The sequence below is a fragment of the Pseudorca crassidens genome, chromosome 15, assembly GCF_039906515.1.
Source record: "Pseudorca crassidens isolate mPseCra1 chromosome 15, mPseCra1.hap1, whole genome shotgun sequence".
Taxonomy (NCBI): Eukaryota; Metazoa; Chordata; class Mammalia; order Artiodactyla; family Delphinidae; genus Pseudorca; species Pseudorca crassidens.
The window spans coordinates 77,065,067-77,087,341 of NC_090310.1; the positions used below are offsets into that span (position 1 = coordinate 77,065,067).

General features: G+C 44.8%; 2 protein-coding genes across 30 annotated transcripts in view; one reads left to right on the forward strand and one right to left on the reverse strand.

Annotated features, from left to right (window-relative positions):
* Positions 1 to 3,945, forward strand: part of CSE1L (chromosome segregation 1 like) — a 41,413-nt gene extending 37,468 nt beyond the window's left edge. For both annotated transcript variants that reach the window (XM_067708384.1, XM_067708385.1), the window contains exons 20-25: positions 111 to 208; positions 310 to 395; positions 848 to 929; positions 2,240 to 2,386; positions 3,272 to 3,503; positions 3,725 to 3,945. In XM_067708384.1, the coding sequence (XP_067564485.1) occupies positions 111 to 208; positions 310 to 395; positions 848 to 929; positions 2,240 to 2,386; positions 3,272 to 3,503; positions 3,725 to 3,814 (735 nt within the window). In that variant the 3' untranslated portion in view covers positions 3,815 to 3,945. The remainder of the gene's footprint in view (positions 1 to 110; positions 209 to 309; positions 396 to 847; positions 930 to 2,239; positions 2,387 to 3,271; positions 3,504 to 3,724) is intronic.
* A 9,096-nt stretch (positions 3,946 to 13,041) lies between these two features.
* Positions 13,042 to 22,275, reverse strand: part of STAU1 (staufen double-stranded RNA binding protein 1) — a 90,440-nt gene continuing 81,206 nt past the window's right edge. For 26 of the 28 annotated variants that reach the window (XM_067708400.1, XM_067708398.1, XM_067708408.1 and 23 more), the window contains 7 exons: positions 21,905 to 22,048; positions 19,514 to 19,660; positions 17,698 to 17,773; positions 17,154 to 17,473; positions 16,422 to 16,544; positions 15,561 to 15,646; positions 13,042 to 14,648 (listed from right to left, as the gene is read on the reverse strand). In XM_067708400.1, the coding sequence (XP_067564501.1) occupies positions 14,633 to 14,648; positions 15,561 to 15,646; positions 16,422 to 16,544; positions 17,154 to 17,473; positions 17,698 to 17,773; positions 19,514 to 19,660; positions 21,905 to 22,048 (912 nt within the window). In that variant the 3' untranslated portion in view covers positions 13,042 to 14,632. Of the gene's footprint in view, positions 14,649 to 15,554; positions 15,647 to 16,421; positions 16,545 to 17,153; positions 17,474 to 17,697; positions 17,774 to 18,318; positions 18,668 to 19,513; positions 19,661 to 21,904; positions 22,049 to 22,275 lie in introns of those variants that run through there. The other 2 variants (XM_067708395.1, XM_067708403.1) reach the window with 2 other exon arrangements.

Consider the following 22,275-nt stretch of genomic DNA (forward strand, 5'->3'; position numbering starts at 1 on the left):
TTAGATTATGACAGCATGCACCCTTTTCCAAAATATATCACCTGTTTAACTTTTGGAACAATTAATCCTTGTTGCTTCTTTAACTAATTATTTAATCTAATTTGTTGTAGCCTGGCTTATTAGGTGTCTTCCAGAAGCTGATTGCATCCAAAGCCAATGACCACCAAGGTTTTTATCTTCTAAATAGTATAATAGAGCACATGCCTCCGTGAGTATGAATATAACCTCATTGTACATTTAATTGAGGCTTCTGTTAAGTACTCAGAAAAATGCTGAATTTATATTGTTGCTTTTTATTCACTTCTTTAGTGAGTCAGTTGACCAATACAGGAAGCAAATCTTCATTCTACTATTCCAAAGACTTCAGAATTCCAAAACAACAAAGTTTATCAAGAGTGAGTAAAATCATTTTGGTGTTACTATAGAAATAATGAAGGAAAGAGGCTAAAAACCCTTAGACTTTATATGTACATATAAACCTTTTAACAGTTATAAATTTTATATATAAAATATTTTAAGATGCTCGTATTCTTCAAGCAGTAAATCAGTTTCAATATATTGTGTTCCAGAGGTTAGTTTGTAAGTTTAAATATCAAAACATTTTTCATTTTTAATAGAAATATCATAAAGAAATATAAATCAGAGACTGTATGTAAAGCCTTTTTATGACTGTAGTGTAAAGGCAGCGATTCTGTATGTTAAATTGTATTAAAAGGCCAGTATTGATGCCAAAGTTAGTCATTGGGTTTTAATGATTTGTGAATATTTCATTTGGCAGACTTTCACTAAATCACTTATTTAATGCAGTGAGTCCTCTGTATTGATACTCTGCACCTCCTTTCAACAGGTTTCTTAGTGTTTATTAATTTGTATTGCATAAAATACGGGGCGCTAGCACTACAAGAAATATTTGATGGTATACAACCAAAGTAAGTCTGTTTTCATTATTTATTATCCTGTTTTTAAAAGCAAAACATTTGACCTCTTAGTCTCTATTTTATAGATGACTTTATAGTTCTTGATGCACAGTGATAGTTATCTTTGTGGTTTCCAAAATATTCTTGGGGGGTTGGGTTGTAAAGGAAATACTGCAAACGTTTTCCTAATTCCCGAAGGTCTCCCCACACACACACACACCCCCGCCCCCTGCCCCATCCCCCGGCATTCTCTACAGCCAGTGTTCTATGTTGTGTTTAGACAGCTGGCATTGTCTCCCGGAGCCTGCCTCTCTGTTAGGGCCAACTGTGATTTTTCAAATGAGAAGAGTTTGGATCAGTGAAATTTTGCTTTTGACTTAGTATATATGCATAAGAATGTAGTTAGGCAGCATTTCCCATGTAGTAGGGAAAGGAAGGATGGAAAGGAGGACAACTCCTTGGAGAAAAACTTTCCGCATCTGTATTGTACCAAAAATAATTCCAGATTGATTGAAATGTAAAAAAAATGAATTAACCTGAAATGTACCAGAAAATATGCTTTTCGAGCTATAGGAAATTGTGAGGAAATCAGCAGTTTCATTCAGTGCTGGTGGTGCCTAAGTTGGTATGGTCTTTCTGTAGAGCAAAAAATACGTACTTGTTACCTAGAGCATCAAAATGTCCATGCTCTTTATCTACTATTTCCACTTGAAAGAATTTAATAAAATAAATTCTTCATAAAATAATGAGAGTATAAATTGAGAATTTTACATTGAGAATCTTACAGCATTTAGAATTATTAAAAACTTTACTGCTAGGATGTTTGCGACAACATTCATAGGCCAAATCATTTTTTTAAAATACAGCCATTAACATTTACATACTTAAAGGTATGTAAGCATAGAAAGTTGGGAAGCTTATAATCCAAAAATGTTAAAACTAGTTAATGCTGGATGGTGGGGTGATGGTAATTCTTTTTTTCTTATCTGTTTTCTGATTTCTAATTTTTCAAAGATTTCATGAGTAATTTGTAAAAACATACAAGACCAAAAGAATGGCTGTAAAGATTTTCCTTGAGCAGAGGCTTAAGGTAGTATTCACAAAAGATGATGACAGTTGGTCACAGAGTAGAGGTTTGATGTTTTTGTTCTGTCATTTTTAGGTCTCTCCCATTCAGTTGACCAAAATTAACAGCCTTATTTTGTATTTTGTTATATTCATAAGGAGTCGCTGAGCATAAATAATGTAAGCATCTCACTGTTAAATTAGACTATAGTGGTATAATGAAATACTGAATGAATTTATTTTGCATTGATTCATAGAATGTTTGGAATGGTTTTGGAAAAAATCATTATTCCTGAAATTCAGAAAGTATCTGGAAATGTAGAGAAAAAGATTTGTGCGGTTGGCATAACCAAATTACTAACAGAATGTCCCCCAATGATGGATACAGAGTATACCAAGCTATGGTAAGTACTCCATGCTAAGGTGTTTTGGAAATTACAGTTTCTTTCCCCTGTGACTACAAAATTAACCAAGCTTATTCTCTTGGGAGCCAAGAGAATTTGGTTCTGACCTCAGCCTCCCCCCTAGCAACCATGAGATCCAAGACATGACTTGTGGGTTCTTCTGAGCCTACCTAGAAAGATCTTGTTTCCTGATTAACTTTTTTTTTTTTTTGGCCGCGCTGCACAGCATGTGAGATCCTAGTTTCCCCGACCAGGGATCAAACCCATGCCCCTGGCAGTGGAAGTGCAGTCTTAACCACTGGACCTCCAGGGAAGTCCCCTGATTAACTTTTCTTTGTAGGGGAATTCACGGACCCCTTTGAAAAGCCTGGTGAAAGTCCGTGGTTTAGATGATCTCACTAAACCGGCCTAAGTCCTTAAGAGGAGAAACTGAATAGGCCAAGAGAAGGTTTATGTGCTTGTGCTTGATGTCTAGCTCGATGTGCAGACCTAGCTTTTCTTGACCTTTTGCCTCTCCCTTACTATGGTTTCACTCAAGTAGCCTTCCGTCAAGTGACCTGACAACTTGAAGCTTATTTCTTCTGACTTAGAAGCATTGGATTGCCTTGGTCTGGCTTGATGCCATATGGCCTTCTAATCAGCCAGGCCTGGGTCACTCACACAAGCCAGCTTTGGCAGCTCTGGGAAAGAGACATTGGGGTGCTGTGGCCAGAAGAACTGAACGGTTTCTGGTTAGGCATAAGCACCATTTCATTCGTAATTTCAAAGGTCCCTTATTACTCTGGAGACTACGAGTCTACAGTCTTACGTCTTTGAGGAAGCTGCTCCTTATTGTTTAAGTCTTCAGAGCAGTTACTTCAGTCTTTTTGTCATCTTCCAATCCAGGACTCCTTTATTACAGTCTCTGATCGGCCTATTTGAGTTACCTGAAGATAATACTATTCCTGATGAAGAACATTTTATTGACATAGAAGACACACCAGGATACCAGACTGCCTTCTCTCAGCTGGCATTCGCTGGGAAAAAAGAGCATGATCCTGTAGGTCAAATGGTGAACAACCCCAGAATTCACCTGGCACAGTCACTTCACAAATTGTCTACTGCCTGTCCAGGAAGGGTAAGTGTCTTTCTGGTCAAAGAACTCTGTCATTCATCTTCCCATTTTTGAAGGCATGAAAGCAGTTGAGTTACTTGGGGATCCCTTAAACCATTATTGGTGATGGACTGCCCTTCTCAGAGCTGTGGCAGCTCCCCCGTAGAAGGGCGGCAAGTGCGGGGGCGTTGTGTTTGTACGTTGGGATCTCTAGCAGCTGTACGTGTGCTTCCCATCTTGTGTAGGTTCCCTCAATGGTGAGCACCAGCCTCAACGCAGAAGCGCTCCAGTATCTCCAAGGATACCTTCAGGCGGCTAGTGTGACGCTGCTTTGAACTGTATTTTTTGAATTGGCTTAGTCCAGGATGGTTTCTGAGGACATCGTGGAGACGTCTGAGCACAGCTGTGTTAAAACAAAGCAAGTGTTCCTTTTGAACTTGTCTATTAAATGTTGCTTTAAGCTGAACCTTGAGAAAATTAGGTGGTTTGTGTGATCACAAATATAAGTGGGTGACTTTTTCAGTTTGCAGCTACAAAGACAAGTTTTACTAGCTTAGTGTATGACATTGAGTTGAGCATTTGCACAGTTTTGATAATTCTAAAATTTGACAGACACTTAACTGTGGAGGTTTTTTTTCTGTTACTAAATCCTTTTGTTTTGAGGCTGTTCGTATTTCTCTCGTCCTTTGTGTTTTTGTCCGTTTCCTTAAGCTTTTATTGGAAATGTCAGTAAGCAAAGAAATCACTTATGTAACTTGCCAAGAAATGCACATTTCATAGTTTTAAATCTGTAATCAGCAATAAAAAAAAAAAAAAAAAAAGAGCCCTAAAATCTGTATCTAAGAACATCTTAAGCCCAGGCTTTTGGTGCTGATATTTTTATAATGAAGAGTTTAATTGTTCCTCTCCTGGACTTCATAAAATCCTAATTTCTTAATAACTCAAACTCAGGTTACTTAGTCTTTTTTACAAGGGAAAGGGAACAATTACTGCAGACTTGGGGCTCATCTGTTAGAACTTTCTAGCTAGACCAGTTCCTGGACGGCAGCATGAACTTTATTTAGGTAGATGGTTTCCTCTGTGAATTGGAAAAGAAATGCTCTGCCTGGCTTCACAAGGCTGTTGGGACTGCTTTAGACAGTGCAGGTGTTTGCTCTTTTTTTGCAGTGTCTGTCTTCTCTGAAGATCAGAGGTTACAAGGAACTTTTCCAACGGTGACATCTTAGAACCTGCGGTCTAGGAGGAACCTACAGGTGTCAGTCCATCTTGGCAAAGGCTGCCAGTCTGGCTCCTCCCTGGACTGGGCCCAGGGGTTCCATGGCCTTTATCTTTAGGGGGTAAAAAGAATCAGACTGTTGACACTTGGAGAGGCACAGTTTCTATGTATACTTAGTGCAGTTAGACTGGAATCTCATTCTGTGCAGATTATGTGGATTTGTTTTTTTCAAATCTCAGGCACCTGACTTGAATGCTTTATTTTCTTCACATGTTGGTTTTGTTGTGTTGCTTGAGAGATTTCCAGCTTAATCTAGTGTACTGCACCATTTTTGTTTTGACCCAGTAATGGAAGTATTAAATCATATAATTACTACATGGCTTAAAAGTGGTCACTGGCAGGCAGATGTTGAGATAGCACTGAGATCCATTTTTCAACTATGAACATAATACAGGCGAAAAGTCTGAAATGGCAAACAGAATTGGTGATGGTTTACGTTTGGCGCTCAGACAAGCTCTCGTGTTTGGCTCTGTGCTTGCTAAAGCTGTTGGTTAACAGTTAAGTAAATGCAGGGATAGTTACTGTTCTGGAGGACCCTTGTTTCAGCATCTTGATCAGTCTTCTGAGTTTAAGTTCTGAATTTTTTCCTTCCTCAGTTAGAACAGTTGAACGGAAGGTGGTTTCTCTCTGTAAACAAGCGCACCTTTTTAAATAGTTCCTGAACAGGAAGGCTGGCACTTCTACTCTGGCATAATTCATGAATATTTTGTTAATGGTTTTTTAAAATGTTCTAAAGTGAGGTTGTACAGATTTTAAGAGATGGCAGGCTGAAGCTGCTGCGCTGTGTTTGGCTAAGTCTTAGTGACTGTTCCTCAACGGTGGCGGCAATTCTTCGTGTGCAGGAGGAGCTGGGCTCATACTCTGGGACCAGGCCAACCTGGGTTTGAATTCCACCTCTGCCACTGACTGAGGCCTTGAACAAATGCCTTGACCGCTATGCTTTTATTTACTCTTATGAAAAATGAGGGTACTACTACTTAACTTCACGACAGTTTTAAGAATAAAACAGCTTGGTGGGAAGACTCCGGAGGAGTCCTGGCCTAGGCAAGGCCCTCACTCTCAGGACACTTTTAGACACGGGGCAAACGTCATTGCAATGTTCCTCATGAGAGTCTTGTGTCGGATCCACTGATTCTCCGTGCTGTTTGATCATTATCTCCTCTTTTATGTGTATTTTCCTTGTGGAAAATACAGGAAAAGATTTGAAAATAAAAAATCATCCATACTCCTACCTTCTTTAAGCATTTTAATTTTCTTCTTTCCTGCCTAAACAAAGTTTATTTTTTTTGGCTGCGTCGGGTCTTAGTTGTGGCATGCAGGATCTTTGTTGTGGCGTGCAGGTTTTCTCTTCTCTAGTTGTGGTGCGTGGGCTCTGCAGTTTGTGGTAGGCTGGCTCTCTAGTTGAGGCGCACAAGCTCAGTAGTTGTGGCATGCGGGCTTAGTTGCCCCGGGGCATGTCGGACCTTAGTTCCCCCACCAGGGATCGAACCCGAGTCCCCAGCATTGGAAGGTGGATTCTTTACCACTGGACCACCAGGGAAGTCCCTGTAAATACAGTTTTATATGCTTTTTTAAAAACCTTTTAACATTTAAAACACTTACTTGGCAAATATATATATATATATTTTTTTCTTTTTTCTTGCTGTACGTGGGCCTCTCACTGTTGTGGCCTCTCCCGTTGCAGAGCACAGGCTCCGGACACACAGGCTCAGCGGCCATGGCTCACGGGCCCAGCCGCTCTGCGGCATGTGGGACCCTCCTGGACCGGGGCATAAGCCCGTGTCCCATGCATCGGCAGGCGGACTCCCAACCACTGCACCACCAGGGAAGCCGGCAACTATATTTTTCAGTGGTTATGTATGGTGTTTATCATTTGGATATACCACTACCAAGTTATACAGTCACTGTTGGACACGTAGAGATTTTTTATTTTATAAATAATTCTTGAGGTGGACATCCTATATATGCCAATATTTGTCTACGTCTGTTTCCTGAAGGTGGAATTATTGGGCCAGGTTGTGCCAATTTCTGTAGCACATCCCTACCCACACCGGGCCTTACTTAGTTACTTCATTTATTTGTGGGGCATAATGAATGTGGCACTCAGTCAGACTATTAGCTGCGTGTGGTAGACGTCTAATTAATTAGTGAATAGGGCTTGTATCTGAGCGACAAGTCTCTGCCCTCCCAGAGGCAACACCTTTCAACTAGTACTGCCTATAATCTTCATTCTTCACCACTTAATTCTTCATCTTCGTAAGACTTCATAACTCCCTGCTATGACAAATCAGAACTTGGCTCACACCGCTTACTTCCAGCCTACCTTTTACAGTTCTCTTCATCTTTAATAATAATAACCCTAACTGTAGTCCCATCAACTGTGGCCCTCGTGTCGGGTCCTCTGTACTGATAACAGGACGTCTCCCACCGTCCACCTCTGCCTTCATTTTCACGCTGTCACAGCAGATGGCTTTTCATCCTGTGCAGTAGTCCTTTTGTGTGCTTCATCTGTAGGTATCTTTTAAAAGGTGAGAACAGATAAACAGTATGTGAACTGTTACAATGGTGTGAATAGTATTCAGAGCTGGAGCTGGGCAGTGTGTAGAGATTATATTTCTTCCTCTCAAGGTTTGACTCTTGCATCCATCAGAAGAGAATGTTCTTAGAGTCAAGGTCAAATGGATTGGGCTTTGCCCTCATATTCTGTCAGTTGCTCAGAGCAAACCATGCCCCATTTTATCTTGTGATACATTCGGATCCTGACTGGTTTTCATTAGCTTTCTTCATTCTGAGTGTTACATGGGAACCCTTCCACTCTTCTCTGAGATGTTCTTTTTACAGCTCACTGGCTCTCGTGGGCCATGCAGCTTCTTTAGGTTAATTGCTAGGACTCCCAGCTGAGCCTCCCTCTTCCAGTGTTTCATGGAACCTTGAGAACCAGATGTGAGTCTTCCGTCTGAGAATGCGACAGGTCCAAATCCTTCTTTCCTGAGAGGTGGAGGAAATTACCAGCTTGCACAGCTGGGTGGACCTGGGATTCAAACCCAGGCAGCATGGATGGCGTCCGGAGCACAGGACTTGGCCACTATACCATGGCTTTGCAAAAGTTAGAAACAGGTAATCAGTTAATAAGGGCGTGACTGTGAGGTAAACACTATGAAGAGCCACCATCATCCACCAACCTTTCTCTGGGGTTCCTGCATGACAGGTAATAAAGACTTTTTCAAAAGCTCACATGTGGTTGGAGAAGTCAACTTTCTCCCTTATAATGTGGATGATGTGAGAGAAAAACTGGACAACGTGGAAGGAAGAGCCACCGCAGACAGGTCAGGGGGAAGTTTCTCAGACCTGATGCAAAAGGAGGATGACCGGCGGAGGAGTGGAAAGCAAAATGAGAGTTTGTTTACCTTACGTCGGAAAGATGGTCCATCTCCTTGGCAAGCAGTTAAGGGTCAATCCTCCTGAGTCTAGAGAGGGAAATGCTACTCTCAGGAAACTGGATTTCTCAGCAGACGTCAGCTGCGAAGACAGATCCTAAACTGTCTCCTCGTGGGTCCGCAGGGCAGTGGGGAGGAACCTAGCACCCACCAGGTCCTGCCACTCTCAGACAGAGCAGGGCTTAGTGTCCTAGGCAGGCCATACAGTCCCACTCCTGAGAGCCAAAGTTGAGCTGGAGCCAGCCCCACGCAGAGGGCTGCCTCCGTCGTGACTGTAGATCTCAGGCTGGAAGAAGTCTCTGCGATGGTGCCTGCAGAGAAACCTTCCCAAGGAGAACCAGGGTGGCGGCAACGAGCTAAGCCAGCGGCTGCAGGTTGAGCATTCCAAACCCCCATCCTCCTAACAGGCTGTTGAGGACACTGCCTTCAGTCCCCAGGACAGACTGCCTCTGGGCTGGGACAGCACAGTGCAGAGCCTAAAACAGTGAGGCCAAAGCTGCGTGCCCTCTGTTTAGCCAAAGGCAGCATTTCTCAACATGATTCGAAGGATTTGGGGCTACCATCCAAAGAGCATGTATCATTTACAGTTGTATGTTTCGTATTAGAAAAGAAGTCACTAGCGACTTCATGGGTGTTACTGCTTGAGGACAGTTGTTCTCAAAGTACATCTACATCACCTGGGACTTTATTAGAAATGCACGTTCTTGACCCCAGACCTACGGCATCAGCACATCTGGGAAAGGGACCCAGCAGCCTTTTTAACCAACAGCCCTCCCAGTGAGCTGATGCTCATGAAGAAGCCAAGAAAAACCGAATCAGAAAGACACGCAGGCGCGGCACAAGCTGTGAACACTGTTAGAGTCCAAGGTTCCATGGCCTCAAAAGTCAGAAGGGATCATATTGTAAAGATAGGAAATTAACAAAGGGTGGCAGGCGGAAGACGGCTGTGGCAGCTTAGGGCCCAGAGGAGCCACAGCCTTCGTGGGCCTCTTCCAGAACTCAACCACTCCCTCCAGCCGTAGCTGAGACGGACCTGAACTCCTGTTGTCATGGCATCTGTCTCCACGTTTTCTTGGGAGAGACCTGGAAGTGGACTACGGTCTGCAGCCCAGGGAGAAGAGCCCTGCCAGCTGGACAGGAGGACAGAATGGGGGAGAGGAGGGCTCCAGACGCCTCCAGCAAGGAATTGGGCCAATGCCTCTCCATCAGCCACCCTGAGCAGTGGGACTCTAGAAACTGCCTGGGAGCAAGCGGCTTCAGAGTCTGTCTCTGGGCTCCAAGAACAACAGAAGGTACTGACTTCTGCAGTGACCGCACTGCAGTCTCTGAGCCGCTACTTACATGTTGGTATTCACCCACCTACATTACAGCATCTTGGCCCTTCGTGAGGTGATCTATTTACAGGCGCTCTTCACAGCACGGAAGCCTTATCCACACCCAATCCACCGTCCACCAGGCTGCTCCTCGCTCGGGGCCTTGGGAAAATGTTACCTGGCCAAGGGGAGCAATGACAAAGGTGGTCAAACCACCTCAGAAAGAGTCGGGCCAGGTCTGGGGCCACTCAGGCTTTGGGGATTCAGAGGACACACTGGTTGCCAACAAACACTCTACGCCGTAACTCCCCAAACACAGCCATACGACATGTCCAAAAATCATGGTCCCTGGGCTAAGGAAGGTCTGAGCATTTGCAGTTTTCTTAGCTGGATTCAACCTGGTTTACATTATTCTTGTCCATGAGCCCAAGGAGCCAATCAGAGAGGAAAGTAAGCTATTAGGGGTCCAGAGGAACATTTTCAGATATGCGTCCTGAATCTACCAGGTGAGCATATGCTCAGCATACAGACCTGTGGGGAGGTGGCGATATTTACACAGTAAAACACAGGCCCAAGGGAATCTCAGGCCATTTCCTGGGGCAGGCTTTTGGCAGCTGGAGCCAATACACGATTAAAAAGGCAGGCAAGAAGAGTCTGAGGAAGCGACACAGGATTCTGTTAGATCTCACTCCAAAGTGGCACCAACTGCCCACTACTGAATCCAGGCTCAGCAATGTCAGAGGTCAGAGAGAGACACCCCTGTCACTGCTTCTACTGCAGCCTAAAGAAGTGAGGACAGCCACAGTGAGCTGAAGGCTGGATCCAGCTGGCTCTGTAGGAGGGCAGCAGGGGACAGGCATACCTGATCCTCTCTGGGACCACCGAGCTCCAGGTTGTTCAGCTTTACAATGGGTGGCGCCACTGCATGTGCACTGCAGACACAATCATGAAAGAAGTGCGTGTGAAAGGGGGTGGAAATAAACGATAGGGTTTGTGTTTGGATAGAGGGCTTTTAGGGATAACTTACAAATTTTTCACAGTTTACTTTCAAAGGTCCTTTTTAAAATTACCAATACACAAAGACTGCTTTATAATTTGTCATCACAGGCCTACTTCCAACAAAGTAGGTTTTGATGAAAATATTTGTAAAAGAATGTACAAAGGAAATTACTTTTAAAATATCAAACAAGTTATTAAGCACATATTAAAGCAGTACCAATTTCCCAAATTACGTATAATTTTTCCTAATAAAAATTGGTATGCCAAGAAGTCTGATTAGAATATGGAGTTGTAAAAATTACAGTTTCATATGTATATTCTATATATACATTGTATATATACATTAAACACACCACTGCAAGCACACAGTGCCAAATACCAAGAAAACAGCTCTGCTGCTTTGATGACTAGAAACCACACCCTCTCCAGTCTCAGTTAGCCTTGCATCTTAACACACATCTCTTTAAAAGCCTATTTCAGAAAATTGGTTAACTCCTCCCTGCCAATCCAGCAGTGCTTAAGTGCTCAACAATCCATTATTTACGGATTTAGAAAGTTTTTCTTGTCTGTTTTTAAGGGCACACAGATGTTTAAGCACTTAAACCAGAGATGGTAATGTCGGAAGTTTCTGAAGTTAAGTTTCATACAAACAAACAGCTACACATCTCCATCCTCAGGTTTATTTCCTGGTGGTTGTAGTCTACTGAGCTCCTGTTAGCTTCTAGAGAGCAAGCAGCAGCATACTGCTTCTTGGGAATGGCCGGGTGTCTTTTCCCATGGGTCACAAGAACCCCAGACTCAGACCTTGGGACCCAGGCCAAGGTCTCCGTCACTGGGCATTCACCCTGCAAAGCTGGGCACATTAGCTCAGTGAGCTATGGAACAAAACCTAGATTCAGAAATGACACTTTTTTTAAGAGCTACAGTTCACATTGCTCAGCTCAAGAAGGCCTTTAAAAATACAAACCAGAACAAAACCCTGCTATGGGGAAATCATCCTTACTCATTAATATCTCCCTGTGATAAGAGGAACTTAACGAAATTGACCTAATGTCAGTGCACCTGTTGTGGGGTGACTGAATCCTAAGTCTGTCTTCCCCAAAGACAACAGGAGCTGCTCCACCTTTGCAGATCGATGCTCCTCAAATCCTAAGACCCACTAGTCTTACTGTGGCTGACTCGCAGCTCTGATTTTTTCAGACCTGCCTCTCAGGTGCCTTCATGTCTGCTTTTCTGCCTGTAGTCTGGAAACCAGGACTGCATGTTGTCCCAAGTGCTAGTTTTGAGCCAAAGTTCTTGCAACTCTTAGAGATCATGTTGGGATAAAACTTAGTGCAAACTCGATTCCCAGGCAGTTCTCTCAAAGCCTGTTGAGACAGAGATACTGCAGGTAAGTGAGTCCTCAGCAGGCGATGACAGCTACAGGGCCTTCACAGAGGCAAGACTAGTTTGAGAGTTTACAATGTAAGAATAGTCAAGGACATCCCATCTGGACAGCTTTCCAAAGCAACCAAAATACACCTTCAAAAAAATCTGTCAAAGAAACCTGTAGATCCTTCCTAACAATATCCCGGATATTAAGAGGAAACTTCCCCTTCTTGGAGTGCTGTCAATGAGGGCCAACTGGACTGCCAATTAGAAGTCATGAATTACTTCTAAGACTGTACTGTCCAGCCCTTTCCATCTTTCCTTCACAGTGTGGAGGGTCACCGGTTGGAAACACTGTGAGGCAAGGAGGCGAGAGCTGGGCAGAGGCAGCAAGATCTCAGGGCAGGAGTGGAGGGAGTGGCTGGCAAGGCTGGGACATTGGCTACAATCTCGATGTGGGAAAAGGTGCTAAAAACACAGCAGGGAAGGCTGTGAAGAACCCTGAGGTGCCAGAGGTATCAGGACCAACACATGGCTTTTAAGTAGATATACAGATCGGCAGATGTGTATACGTACACACAGATACACTTCCTAGCTGTCCACTAAGAGGGCCCAGACACAACACACCCCTAGCAGTGAGGTCTCAGAGCACCCAGACCTTGGTTGCTAAATGTCATCTATCACTAAAGAGGATCAAGGCTTCTTGCAGAAATGCTGAATCCAGGATTGGAAAGGGAAAAAATGCCTTGCCTTTCACTGCTTTTATCCCTGCCCTGCTGAGCCCCCTCATACCCTGTAGCATTTTTCCATAACCTCACTTCCGGTGCTTCTTGCAGTCCAGTCCACAGGCTGGTTTTATAGTGAACCACCTTTATGAGCATATTCTAAAATGAAAAAATAGAAAACTACCAGCCCCACTCCTCAGCCAGACTAGAATGCAACGCCTCACCTTCACTCTTCCAAGCGCGAGCCCGCCTGAGGGAAGTGACCAGGAAGCCTCTCTCCTCTCGGTCATTTCTTTGGGTGACATCGTCTGGTTCAGATGAGAGGCGCCTCCCTTCACCCGGGCACCCACTTGCCCCTCACTGGCAGCAGTGCCCCCCACGCCATGCTTCCATGCCCTCACATCTTCCCTTACTGCTTCAGTTACTGCTCGACAGGACCAAAAATTCATTAGTAGCTGTTTATTGATCAATGGTTTGATATAAAGTTATTTCAGAGCTTCAGAATTTTGCCCAAATGGAATCACAAGCATTACAAAGTTTTTTTCTTAAAAAAAGTATAGGGGGCAGGTTGGGAGGGACCAACCTAGCAGTAGTGGCATTTAAGAATAAATTAACAAAAAAAATTTAGTATTACTATTTATTGGTGACAAACACTAAGTTTTACTTACATTCCATGGGGAGAAAAAATTCCAGCGTAAACAATGAATCGAAGCAGTACTTAACTCGCAAGGCTACCGTGCTTTTCATCTGGACCATATGCAGGACCTCGCCGCACACATTTCTGTGCACAGCAACACGACATCAAAAGCAACACAGTTATAGAGATAAACATGGGTCATTCTTTTCAGCCCTACATGGAGATGTAATCAACAGTATAAAGCACTCAAGGAAAATCAATTTGCAGTTGTAGATGTGCTACATGGAGATCATATCCTGTAGTGTAGTGAAAGCTATGTGTCTTCAAGAGTCATATATATATATATATGTATGTATATATATATACACACATACATATATATATATACACACACACAATTTTTTTAATCTTTAAAACAAAGATCAAAGTTCATTTAAGTCCTGTTGCATTAACAAAAATAAAATAGAAAAGGAACCAAATGATCATTTAAAGTTTAAAATTCCTAAATTGTCCAATTTATACAACTATGGGAGACTTCAAGGTTTCTGAGAAGTGCAGGACTGTTTCAGCTAAACCAGAGGGCACACAATTTTCATCACTGAAATGGTCCTGGGTTAGTCCAATGAAATAAAAATGTATAACCACATACACACGGATATGATCTTTGCCGGTTAGATTACTGATAAGGTCAGTCTCAGACAAGTTTCTAAACTGTGCTATGTAACTAAATACAACTGAGAAACTCTCAAATGAAAATTTTATATAGTGTCATTTCAATCAAAAGAAAATAATGAAACTAAGAATACGTATCTCTTGGAAGAGAGCAGTGGTGACGGCGTGGGTACCGCGGTAGGTGTGGGCCAGAGCACGCCGAGGTCAGCTCAGGCTGAGTAGGAAGCATGTGATTTTCTCTGGTGCTTTCAGCTCTGGGGCCAGACTAAGGCCTCTCTCCAGCGTGGTGTCCAGGGTTTGTCCCAAAGTGTCTGAGTGAGCCAGTTTGAGAAGGAGTCGTGCTTTCTGTTTCTTCTTTCACACAGCAAGGAAAAAAAAAACCACCCCAAAAAACCAAAACCAAAAACCAACCCCCCCCCCCACCCTAACCAAGCGCTAGGGTGCCTGGGGCGTGGACCCGCTGGTTTCCCAGTGGCGCCGGGGTGCCCGGCAGGCCCGCCCGGCCCCCAGCAGCTGCTGCTGCATGAGGAGAAACCATAGCACAGGCGAGCGGCCATGCCGCTGCCTCCTCGGGGCCCCGCCTTCTTCACCACTGCTGTCTCCAGTCCTTTACCCATCATGTCTCTCGGCTCACTGGAGGTATCAGAAGTTCCAAATTTTCAAAGCAGTTTCAGTATTTTCAGTATGTATGTTGGGATTTTTCAATGGTTCATGGCCAGATAAGGTTCAGCACCTCCCACACCTTTAAGGAAGAAGAAAACCAAAAATGACCCAAGTTTTGAAATTTAAGACAATTAAGCCATGTTAAAAATGAAACTAGCAGACATCGAGAAGTCCAATAGTTCAGGCCCCAGTTTATGATAACTGGATTAAGGTCTTCCCAGAATACACCAGCAAGTGAAAACAGCAAAGAAGAGAATGGGTATGTAGTATGTTATCTCTAGGAGGAAAAGGAAGAAAATAAGGAAATAAATGTATCTGCATAAAGAAACATACAGGAAAGGTACACAAGAAACTAATACAAATGTGATCTCTGGGTGGGGTGAAGAGAATGGTATGGATGAGGACTGCATGAGGGGCAAGACGTATCACTGTGGACACCTTTTAAAATAATTTTGACTTTTGCACCATGTGAATGTATTACCGATTGAAAGCTTAAAAAAAAAAAAAAGTGAAAGCTTAAAAAAAAAAAAAAGGGCTTCCCTGGTGGCGCAGTGGTTGAGAATCTGCCTGCCAACCCAAGGGACACGGATTTGAGCCCCAGTCTGGGAAGATCCCACATGCCGTGGAGCAGCTAGGCCCGTGAGCTACAACTACTGAGCCTGCGTGTCTGGAGCCTGTGCTCTGCAACAAGAGAGGCCGCGACACTGAGAGGCCTGCGCGCCGCGATGAAGAGTGGCCCCCACTCACTGCGACTAGAGAAAGCCCTCGCACAGAAATGGAGACCCAACACAGCCAAAAATAAATAAATTTAAAAAACAAAACAAACAAATTAAAAAGAAGTAGAGCTCTCTGCCCAAAACTTGGAAACCTTTCAGGGCAAAGGGACAGAAAGTGACTAAGACAAGTATTTCACTACTAACTTGAGCAGACAATTTGAATTTAATGCAAATGAGGAACAGAACTGCCTTTCCATGTAGATCAGCTCACTCACACAGACATTGGTCCATTTCCTGTTCTTGGCATCTCTGTATTTTGTTGGTCCAACTCAGACAGCAACTTTAAAATGTTCAGTGCAGCCTAGCAGGAATGAAAAGGGAAGTCAAACCACGGCCACCGCTCAGGACCACAGTATACGACACTGAATAGCGAGTCGAGGGCTTGTCCTACTGCCCAACAAAACAAGTGGTCCCACTAAATAACCCTTTCATGTTTGAATTTTTAATTAAAAATATAAATTAAAAAATGTTATCCATGGTTACCTCACTGAATCACAACCTCTGTTAATTTTATTATATATTGCCTTCTAACATTTTTAACCTGTGGTCACCAGACTCTACAAATTTTATATCCCACTTTAAAATAAAACCTTATCATGTTTCCGTGTTAGAATTAGAATACATTACCCTCAGTGACATTAATATGATGGGCACATTATATTACATCAGGTGAATATACCACAGTTTATGTCAATTAATTTAATCAATTCCTTTTCTTCTTACAATAATAATTCATCTGAACAGAACACCAAAACAAGGGGCTTTCTAAGTTGCCAGAACGTGGGCATGCAATTCCTTGTTCTGGTCAGAGATGAACTGAATACAGTATCTGGATGCGTTCTAGGACCCAAGTCCACCTCTCAGGTCAGCAAGGGAAGAGAGGAGAGGGGTTGGCCAAAGCCCATGAGTTCTGATCAACAGAATGAGAAATCAAGCCAGTAACCTAAGAAAAGTCCTCAGAAATATGAACCCTGTAGAACAATCAACTGTTCTCGAAGTCTGCAGGAGAATCCTTTTCCTGTCTTTCTGAGGCCAGCAACGAGCTGGAGCCAGGCCCACCGCGGGGGGTAACGTACCATATCGTGGCAGGACTCCACATCCTTTCCGATACCATGGCTGATCAGGGGCGGCTGAGAGGAGCAATTGATGAGAGATACGAATTCGTTCTTGTTGTTTTTGGGGAAGTCTTTGTATTCAACCTAAAGGGGAAAAGAAAACTGAGGCAAGGACAGGAAGGCGGGGAGTATGAGCCCGGCACACGGCTGCGGCTCTGGGCCCAGTGAACAGAGGTGACACCTCTCCCTGGTCTCAGCCTGACTTGTCTACACCAACTCCTGCTCAACAGGCACAAGAGACTCACAGTGGGGTCTGCGGCTAAGGGGCACTGAGGGCTGCAGGCAGGATGCCAGGGCCCCAGCTTCCAGAATCCTCCAGGAACCTAAATGTCTACTCAGAAACCCTGGTCTGGAAGAAGCCATGTCCTTTCCTAGCAGGTAGAAAAAGGGCCAGCACGTGAATCTGTTCTCACTGAAGTCTAACTTTGTAACTCCCACTGGATTCGAGGCCTTGTCATTACGGTTGGCCTGGATTTTTAAAAATTACCAAAGGTTGAGGATATTCTCTTACCATCCAGGGTTCTAATACTTCCCGTGCCTCCTCCCTTCCTCAGGACCACTCTTTACCATGCTTCCCCCAACCATCCCCCGAGACAAAGAACTTGACTTAAAAAAACAAGTTACTTAGTACTGAGAGAAACCAGAGATGACCGCACTGAGGTACAGACCACACAGCTCAGACCCAACAGTTACCTGGAATCCCTGGACTCTGGAAAGATAGTCCAACTGCTCTGAGGGTCTCGTGAGAGGTCCATGGGGTGCGTGGCCTGAAGAGATGTTATTCTTTAAAACGGTCTCGGCTGTAGGCGAGGTGCCCCCATACAACAATTCTCGGGCTATCATGGCAGTTACCGTGGCCTTGGCAGGGTTCGGGGCTACCCTGCTGAACTCTCTGGTGTGATGCCCTTGACTGACTCCTACGGCCTGGGCGACCTCGGGCACCATGGGAAGAATTCCAGCAGGCAGCTGCTGATGACTAAGATAAGGCATCCTGAACTCATCCTCTTTATGGCCTGGGGATGGACAAGCAGACAAATCAACCCAAGTCCACGCACGCCGCGTTGAGAGATGCTGTAAAACCCCACGCTGCCCCCCACCCCAGCACACACAACAGCACAGGCGTAATGCAGAACCAAGCACTGACCACTAACTCATTACCTAGGTTCCTGCTATTACCAGGAACCATGCAAAGCCCAGAATCACAGTCAGACCAAGACAATATTAACTTCACACTTACTAGTCCCATTTTCATCCCCAGAGCCAGGTTCAAAAAACGTTACTTTTCTTCCATCCCCTGGTTTCTTTATGGGTGTCTTAAAAAAAAACAAAAAAAAGGCCATGAGCATCAATCAAACTGTTGAAAAATTAGTTCCTTCTGTCCAAAACTAAACAAACTCCAACCAGCCCTAATCTTAGTTTTATAAACTTTTAAACGATGAGGGCACTGGCAGAAAGGCCCTCTCCCAAGGCCCCACCACTGGTCTGCTTGGGCCGCCAATGTGCCCACAGCAGAGCCCCCTGCTTTCTCCCAAAGCACACTCTCAGCCACGTCAGCCTGTCCACGAACAGCATCTAAGGGATGGGGCCTCTGTTCTGTGCTCACGAGAGGGGAACGTTTAACCAGAAGGACCCTGAAGATGTTAGATTGAAGGAGCTGACCAAGAAAGAAACTTTTGGGGGCTTCCCTGGTGGTGCAGTGGTTGAGAGTCCGCCTGCCGATGCAGGGGACGCGGGTTAGTACCTCGGTCCGGGAAGATCTCACATGCTGCGGAGCGGCTGGGCCCGTGAGCCACGGCCGCTGAGCCTGCGCGTCCGGAGCCTGTGCTCCGCAACGGGAGAGGCCACAACAGTGAGAGGCCCGCGTACCGCAAAAAAAAAAAAAAAAGAAACTTTTAGGTTGATGCTAAATAATTAAATAAACAAAGAATATTTCCTGGAGCACATGTCCCACTAAAAGATAAAATGACATAACCAAAGATAACAAATGTAGGGGGAAAATGTTACTAGATAAAAATTTTGGGGCTTCCCTGGTGGCGCAGTGGTTGGGAGTCCGCCTGCCGATGCAGGGGATGCGGGTTCGTGCCCCGGTCCGGGAAGATCCCACATGCCGTGGGGCGGCTGGGCCCGTAAGCCATGGCCGCTGGGCCTGCGCGTCCAAAGCCTGTGCTCCGCAACGGGAGAGGCCGCAGCGGTGAGAGGCCCGCGTACTGCAAAAAAAAAAAAAAAAAATTGCCAAACACAAAGGTCTCTCTTCTGAGGAGACAAAGCTGCCTATGATGCTCTGTAAGATTCTGGAATGAAAACCCCCAAAGCCAAGTCCAGGATCTCTACAGATTCTCTGATGAGTGTTTGGGATCCCAGTTATTGACTATGTGGCCACAGCTGCTGCCATTTCTCTCTGCTGACAGACATGACTGAATTCAGTCCTGGTGTTTTCAAGTTTATCCTGAAAGGACCATCCAGTGACTGGTAACAAGGTCGGCCAAGGCTTTCACTGAGGGTACTGCTTACCAACCTTGGCAGAAGTGCAATTTTCAATATGGGATCATTTTTGTCTAATGTTCAATTCACAAAGAGAAAGAAATCCCAAATCGAAACTATGGATCTGGCCCTGACTCTATCATCACACTGTCTCAGTGTCCCAAGCGTGTTCCACAACTAACAAAAGCCTAAGGCTGATGAGTCTTTTATGCAGGACTCACTCTAAGAGCACAAATGACAGAATCACACACACATTAATTTCAAGTCCAATTAATTACCCGTCATCCCACAAAAGGAGAGGAGCAAGCTGCCCTCCACCAAGCATCCCAGACCACAAAGATACTGAAACAGTAACGACTTAACCCAGCACCATGCTTGGAGCCATGGACATGCAACTCCCCTTCTGACCACATTATAATGAACCAAATGCTAGGACCCTGCTCAGCCGGGCTGCTTTACTGCCAGGAGGATGAAGCCTTGCCCTGAAGCTTAGCCCTGGAGGAGTCAGAGTCCTGAGGTGAGAAGGTCATCTTGCAGTTAGAAAGCAAGGACACAGAGCCCTGAGCAGTCACCTTCTCCTCTGATTTGAGGGCTGGTTTGGTGGGCTGAGCCTGTGGGACTTTGAAACCAAGGATTTCCAGCATGTTCTCGGCTGCATTGCGTTTGGCCACCTTCTTATTGGTGCCTGATCCTTCTGCAGTGTGGTTTCCCACCTTCACCTGCATAAAGAAGGCAGAACTCAGATCAGGGCTTAACCCTTTAGAATAAAGACTGGTCAGGAACTGAAAAGAACCCAGAATGGTCAGAAGATGGATGGCTTAACAGTGGTGCCCTGGGGCTGGCTTGGACCAGCCTGTGAGAGCCCATTATGAAATCCTGAGGAATTTGGAGAGGTGGCTGTTAAAGGTAGCTATTATTAAACACTGAAGTATATAAGCTTATAATTAAACAAATTATTTTAACAAACAGAGGGAATGAATACTTCAAATTCATCACTTCCTAACTGGACTCCAGTTTACAACTGTCTATGCTTTTGAGATTCTTTACACGTGTATGTGTATGGTGTCAATATGCAGCTACACGTCTCTTTCCAACTCAGACAGAAAACGGCCACAGTGAGAGTACTTACACCACAGAAATCTGCAACTACTACTTATCAAGGATTAAGTTATACTGTTGATTGTCTATTCTTAAGCTTAAGTGATGGAGAAAAGGTTAATAACGCAGATTAATCTTTAAATTTGTTGTCAAGTCTGCAGCCATGACGTAACTAATAGAAAAAACTGAAACTTCCAGTCTTGGAAAAGTATTATCTGATTCAGCAAAGAAGCCATTCATATTGTTTAAATGAGTGAAGTTCTGACATGTCTTTGTTGTTGATGTAAATAAAAATATCAACCAGTCCTCATGCTCGTACCACAGTCATTCAACAATGACAGACGCAAACCTCCTTGCTGAACCTGAGGGGAATAAAGAATTCACACGAGTCTCATTCTGTAACGCTGCTATTGGTGACTGTCACACAGATGTATGAAATTTACAAGAGTATTACATATTTTTTGTAAATTGTATGCTACACTTCCTTCCTATCAGTAAAATTTATAATATACACATATGTACATATAATACGTGTGCATATACGCGTATAGTCTCCACACACACTGCCTTTCCCTAAGAGTTGGCTGTTACACATACTCCAGCACACATCACTGCTTACCATCCCCTTCCAAGCTGGTCTTGACCGCAGACCAAAACCAGAAGCCCCGTCACGAAAGAGTCAAGGAAACCCTCCCTGGCCTGTGAAGAGGGGCCTGAGGTTGAATCCCAACCGGGCATCTACCAGCCGTTTGATCCTAGGCAAATTACTGAGCCTCTCAACAAACTGCAATTTTCTCTTGTACGTGGAAGGGTCATTACTCTTCCTGCCCTCTGACTGCAGAGGTGAAACACACCAGGCTAACTGATGGTGCTTTATAAGCTATAAACTGGGCTTCCCTGGTGGCGCAGTGGTTGAGAGTCCGCCTGCCGATGCAGCAGACGTGGGTTCGTGCCCCGGTAGGGGAGGATCCCACATGCCGCGGAGCGGCTGGGCCCGTGAGCCATGGCCGCTAAGCCTGCGCGTCCGGAGCCCGTGCTCCGCAACGGGAGAGGCCACAACAGTGAGACGCCCGCATACCGCAAAAAAATAAATAAATAAAAAATAAAAATATAAGCTGTAAACTGCTATGCAGAGTGAAGTATTCTGTTTTTCACCAGAAAACACTATTAAATTCAAATCAAACATTCAGGGCTTCCCTGGTGGCGCAGTGGTTGAGAGTCCACCTGCCAATGCAGGGGACACGGGTTCATGCCCCGGTCCGGGAAGATCCCACATGCCGCGGAGCTGCTGGGCCCGTGAGCCATGGCCGCTGAGCCTGCGCGTCCGGAGCCTGTGCTCCACAATGGGAGAGGCCACAACAGTGAGAGACCCGCATACCGCAAAAAAAAAAAAAACAAAAACAACATTCAGCTGCCCGTGTGAATAACTGTTTAATAAGCTGAGTGCATGGAGAAACGCTCTGTACAAATCTGAGGCGTGAACCCAATCCCCGAACTCCAGGCTCTACAGAAGGATCAGGAGAAGCAGACCCTTTCTATAATTCATAAAGCTTCTGAGAAGAACAATAGTAACTTTCAAGAAGTAACAAAGAAAAAAGTTACCCATGATTCCCCCACTCCTCTAAACAGGCGCAGTGAGTCCAGGCTCCTACCTGTTGATACAGCAGCATGTGTGCTGTGCAGACAAGCACGTTTTAAGGCATCAGATTAGTGCAGGCAACATGGTCTAATAACAGTGACATCTGGCGGCAGGGAGTGCCCACTGGACCTGGCCTCCTGGGGAGAGGTGTCCGGCCGCTGGACTACCTCAGGCCCTGAGACAGGAGGCGGTCAGAGAAGGGCCGCCCACAAGCCGGCTGACCCACCTGCATCACAAACTCCCTGCGGCGCGGGAGGCCTCGCTCAGTGAGGAGGAGGTACTCTGGCTCCTTCTCCTTTTTTGCCTGCTGGATCTGGGCCAGTCTGCTAATCGGGTTCATCCCCTGGCCGTACTCCGGGCTGCTTTGTAGCTGAGGAACAATGAATGTAGAAACCATGTGCCATGTTAGTCACAGTAAGGACCTTGCCAATTCAGAGACAAGGACATGACAGTTGATTACTTCTATGTTGTTCTAACGGCTCAGAATTAATCAGATCTTTTTTAAACCTTTCTTCAATTGAAAGATGCCTAATGATTTTCTATGATCGCTCTGAGGTGATTTTAAGGTCTTCTTAGCAAACCAACATCACCATTCAT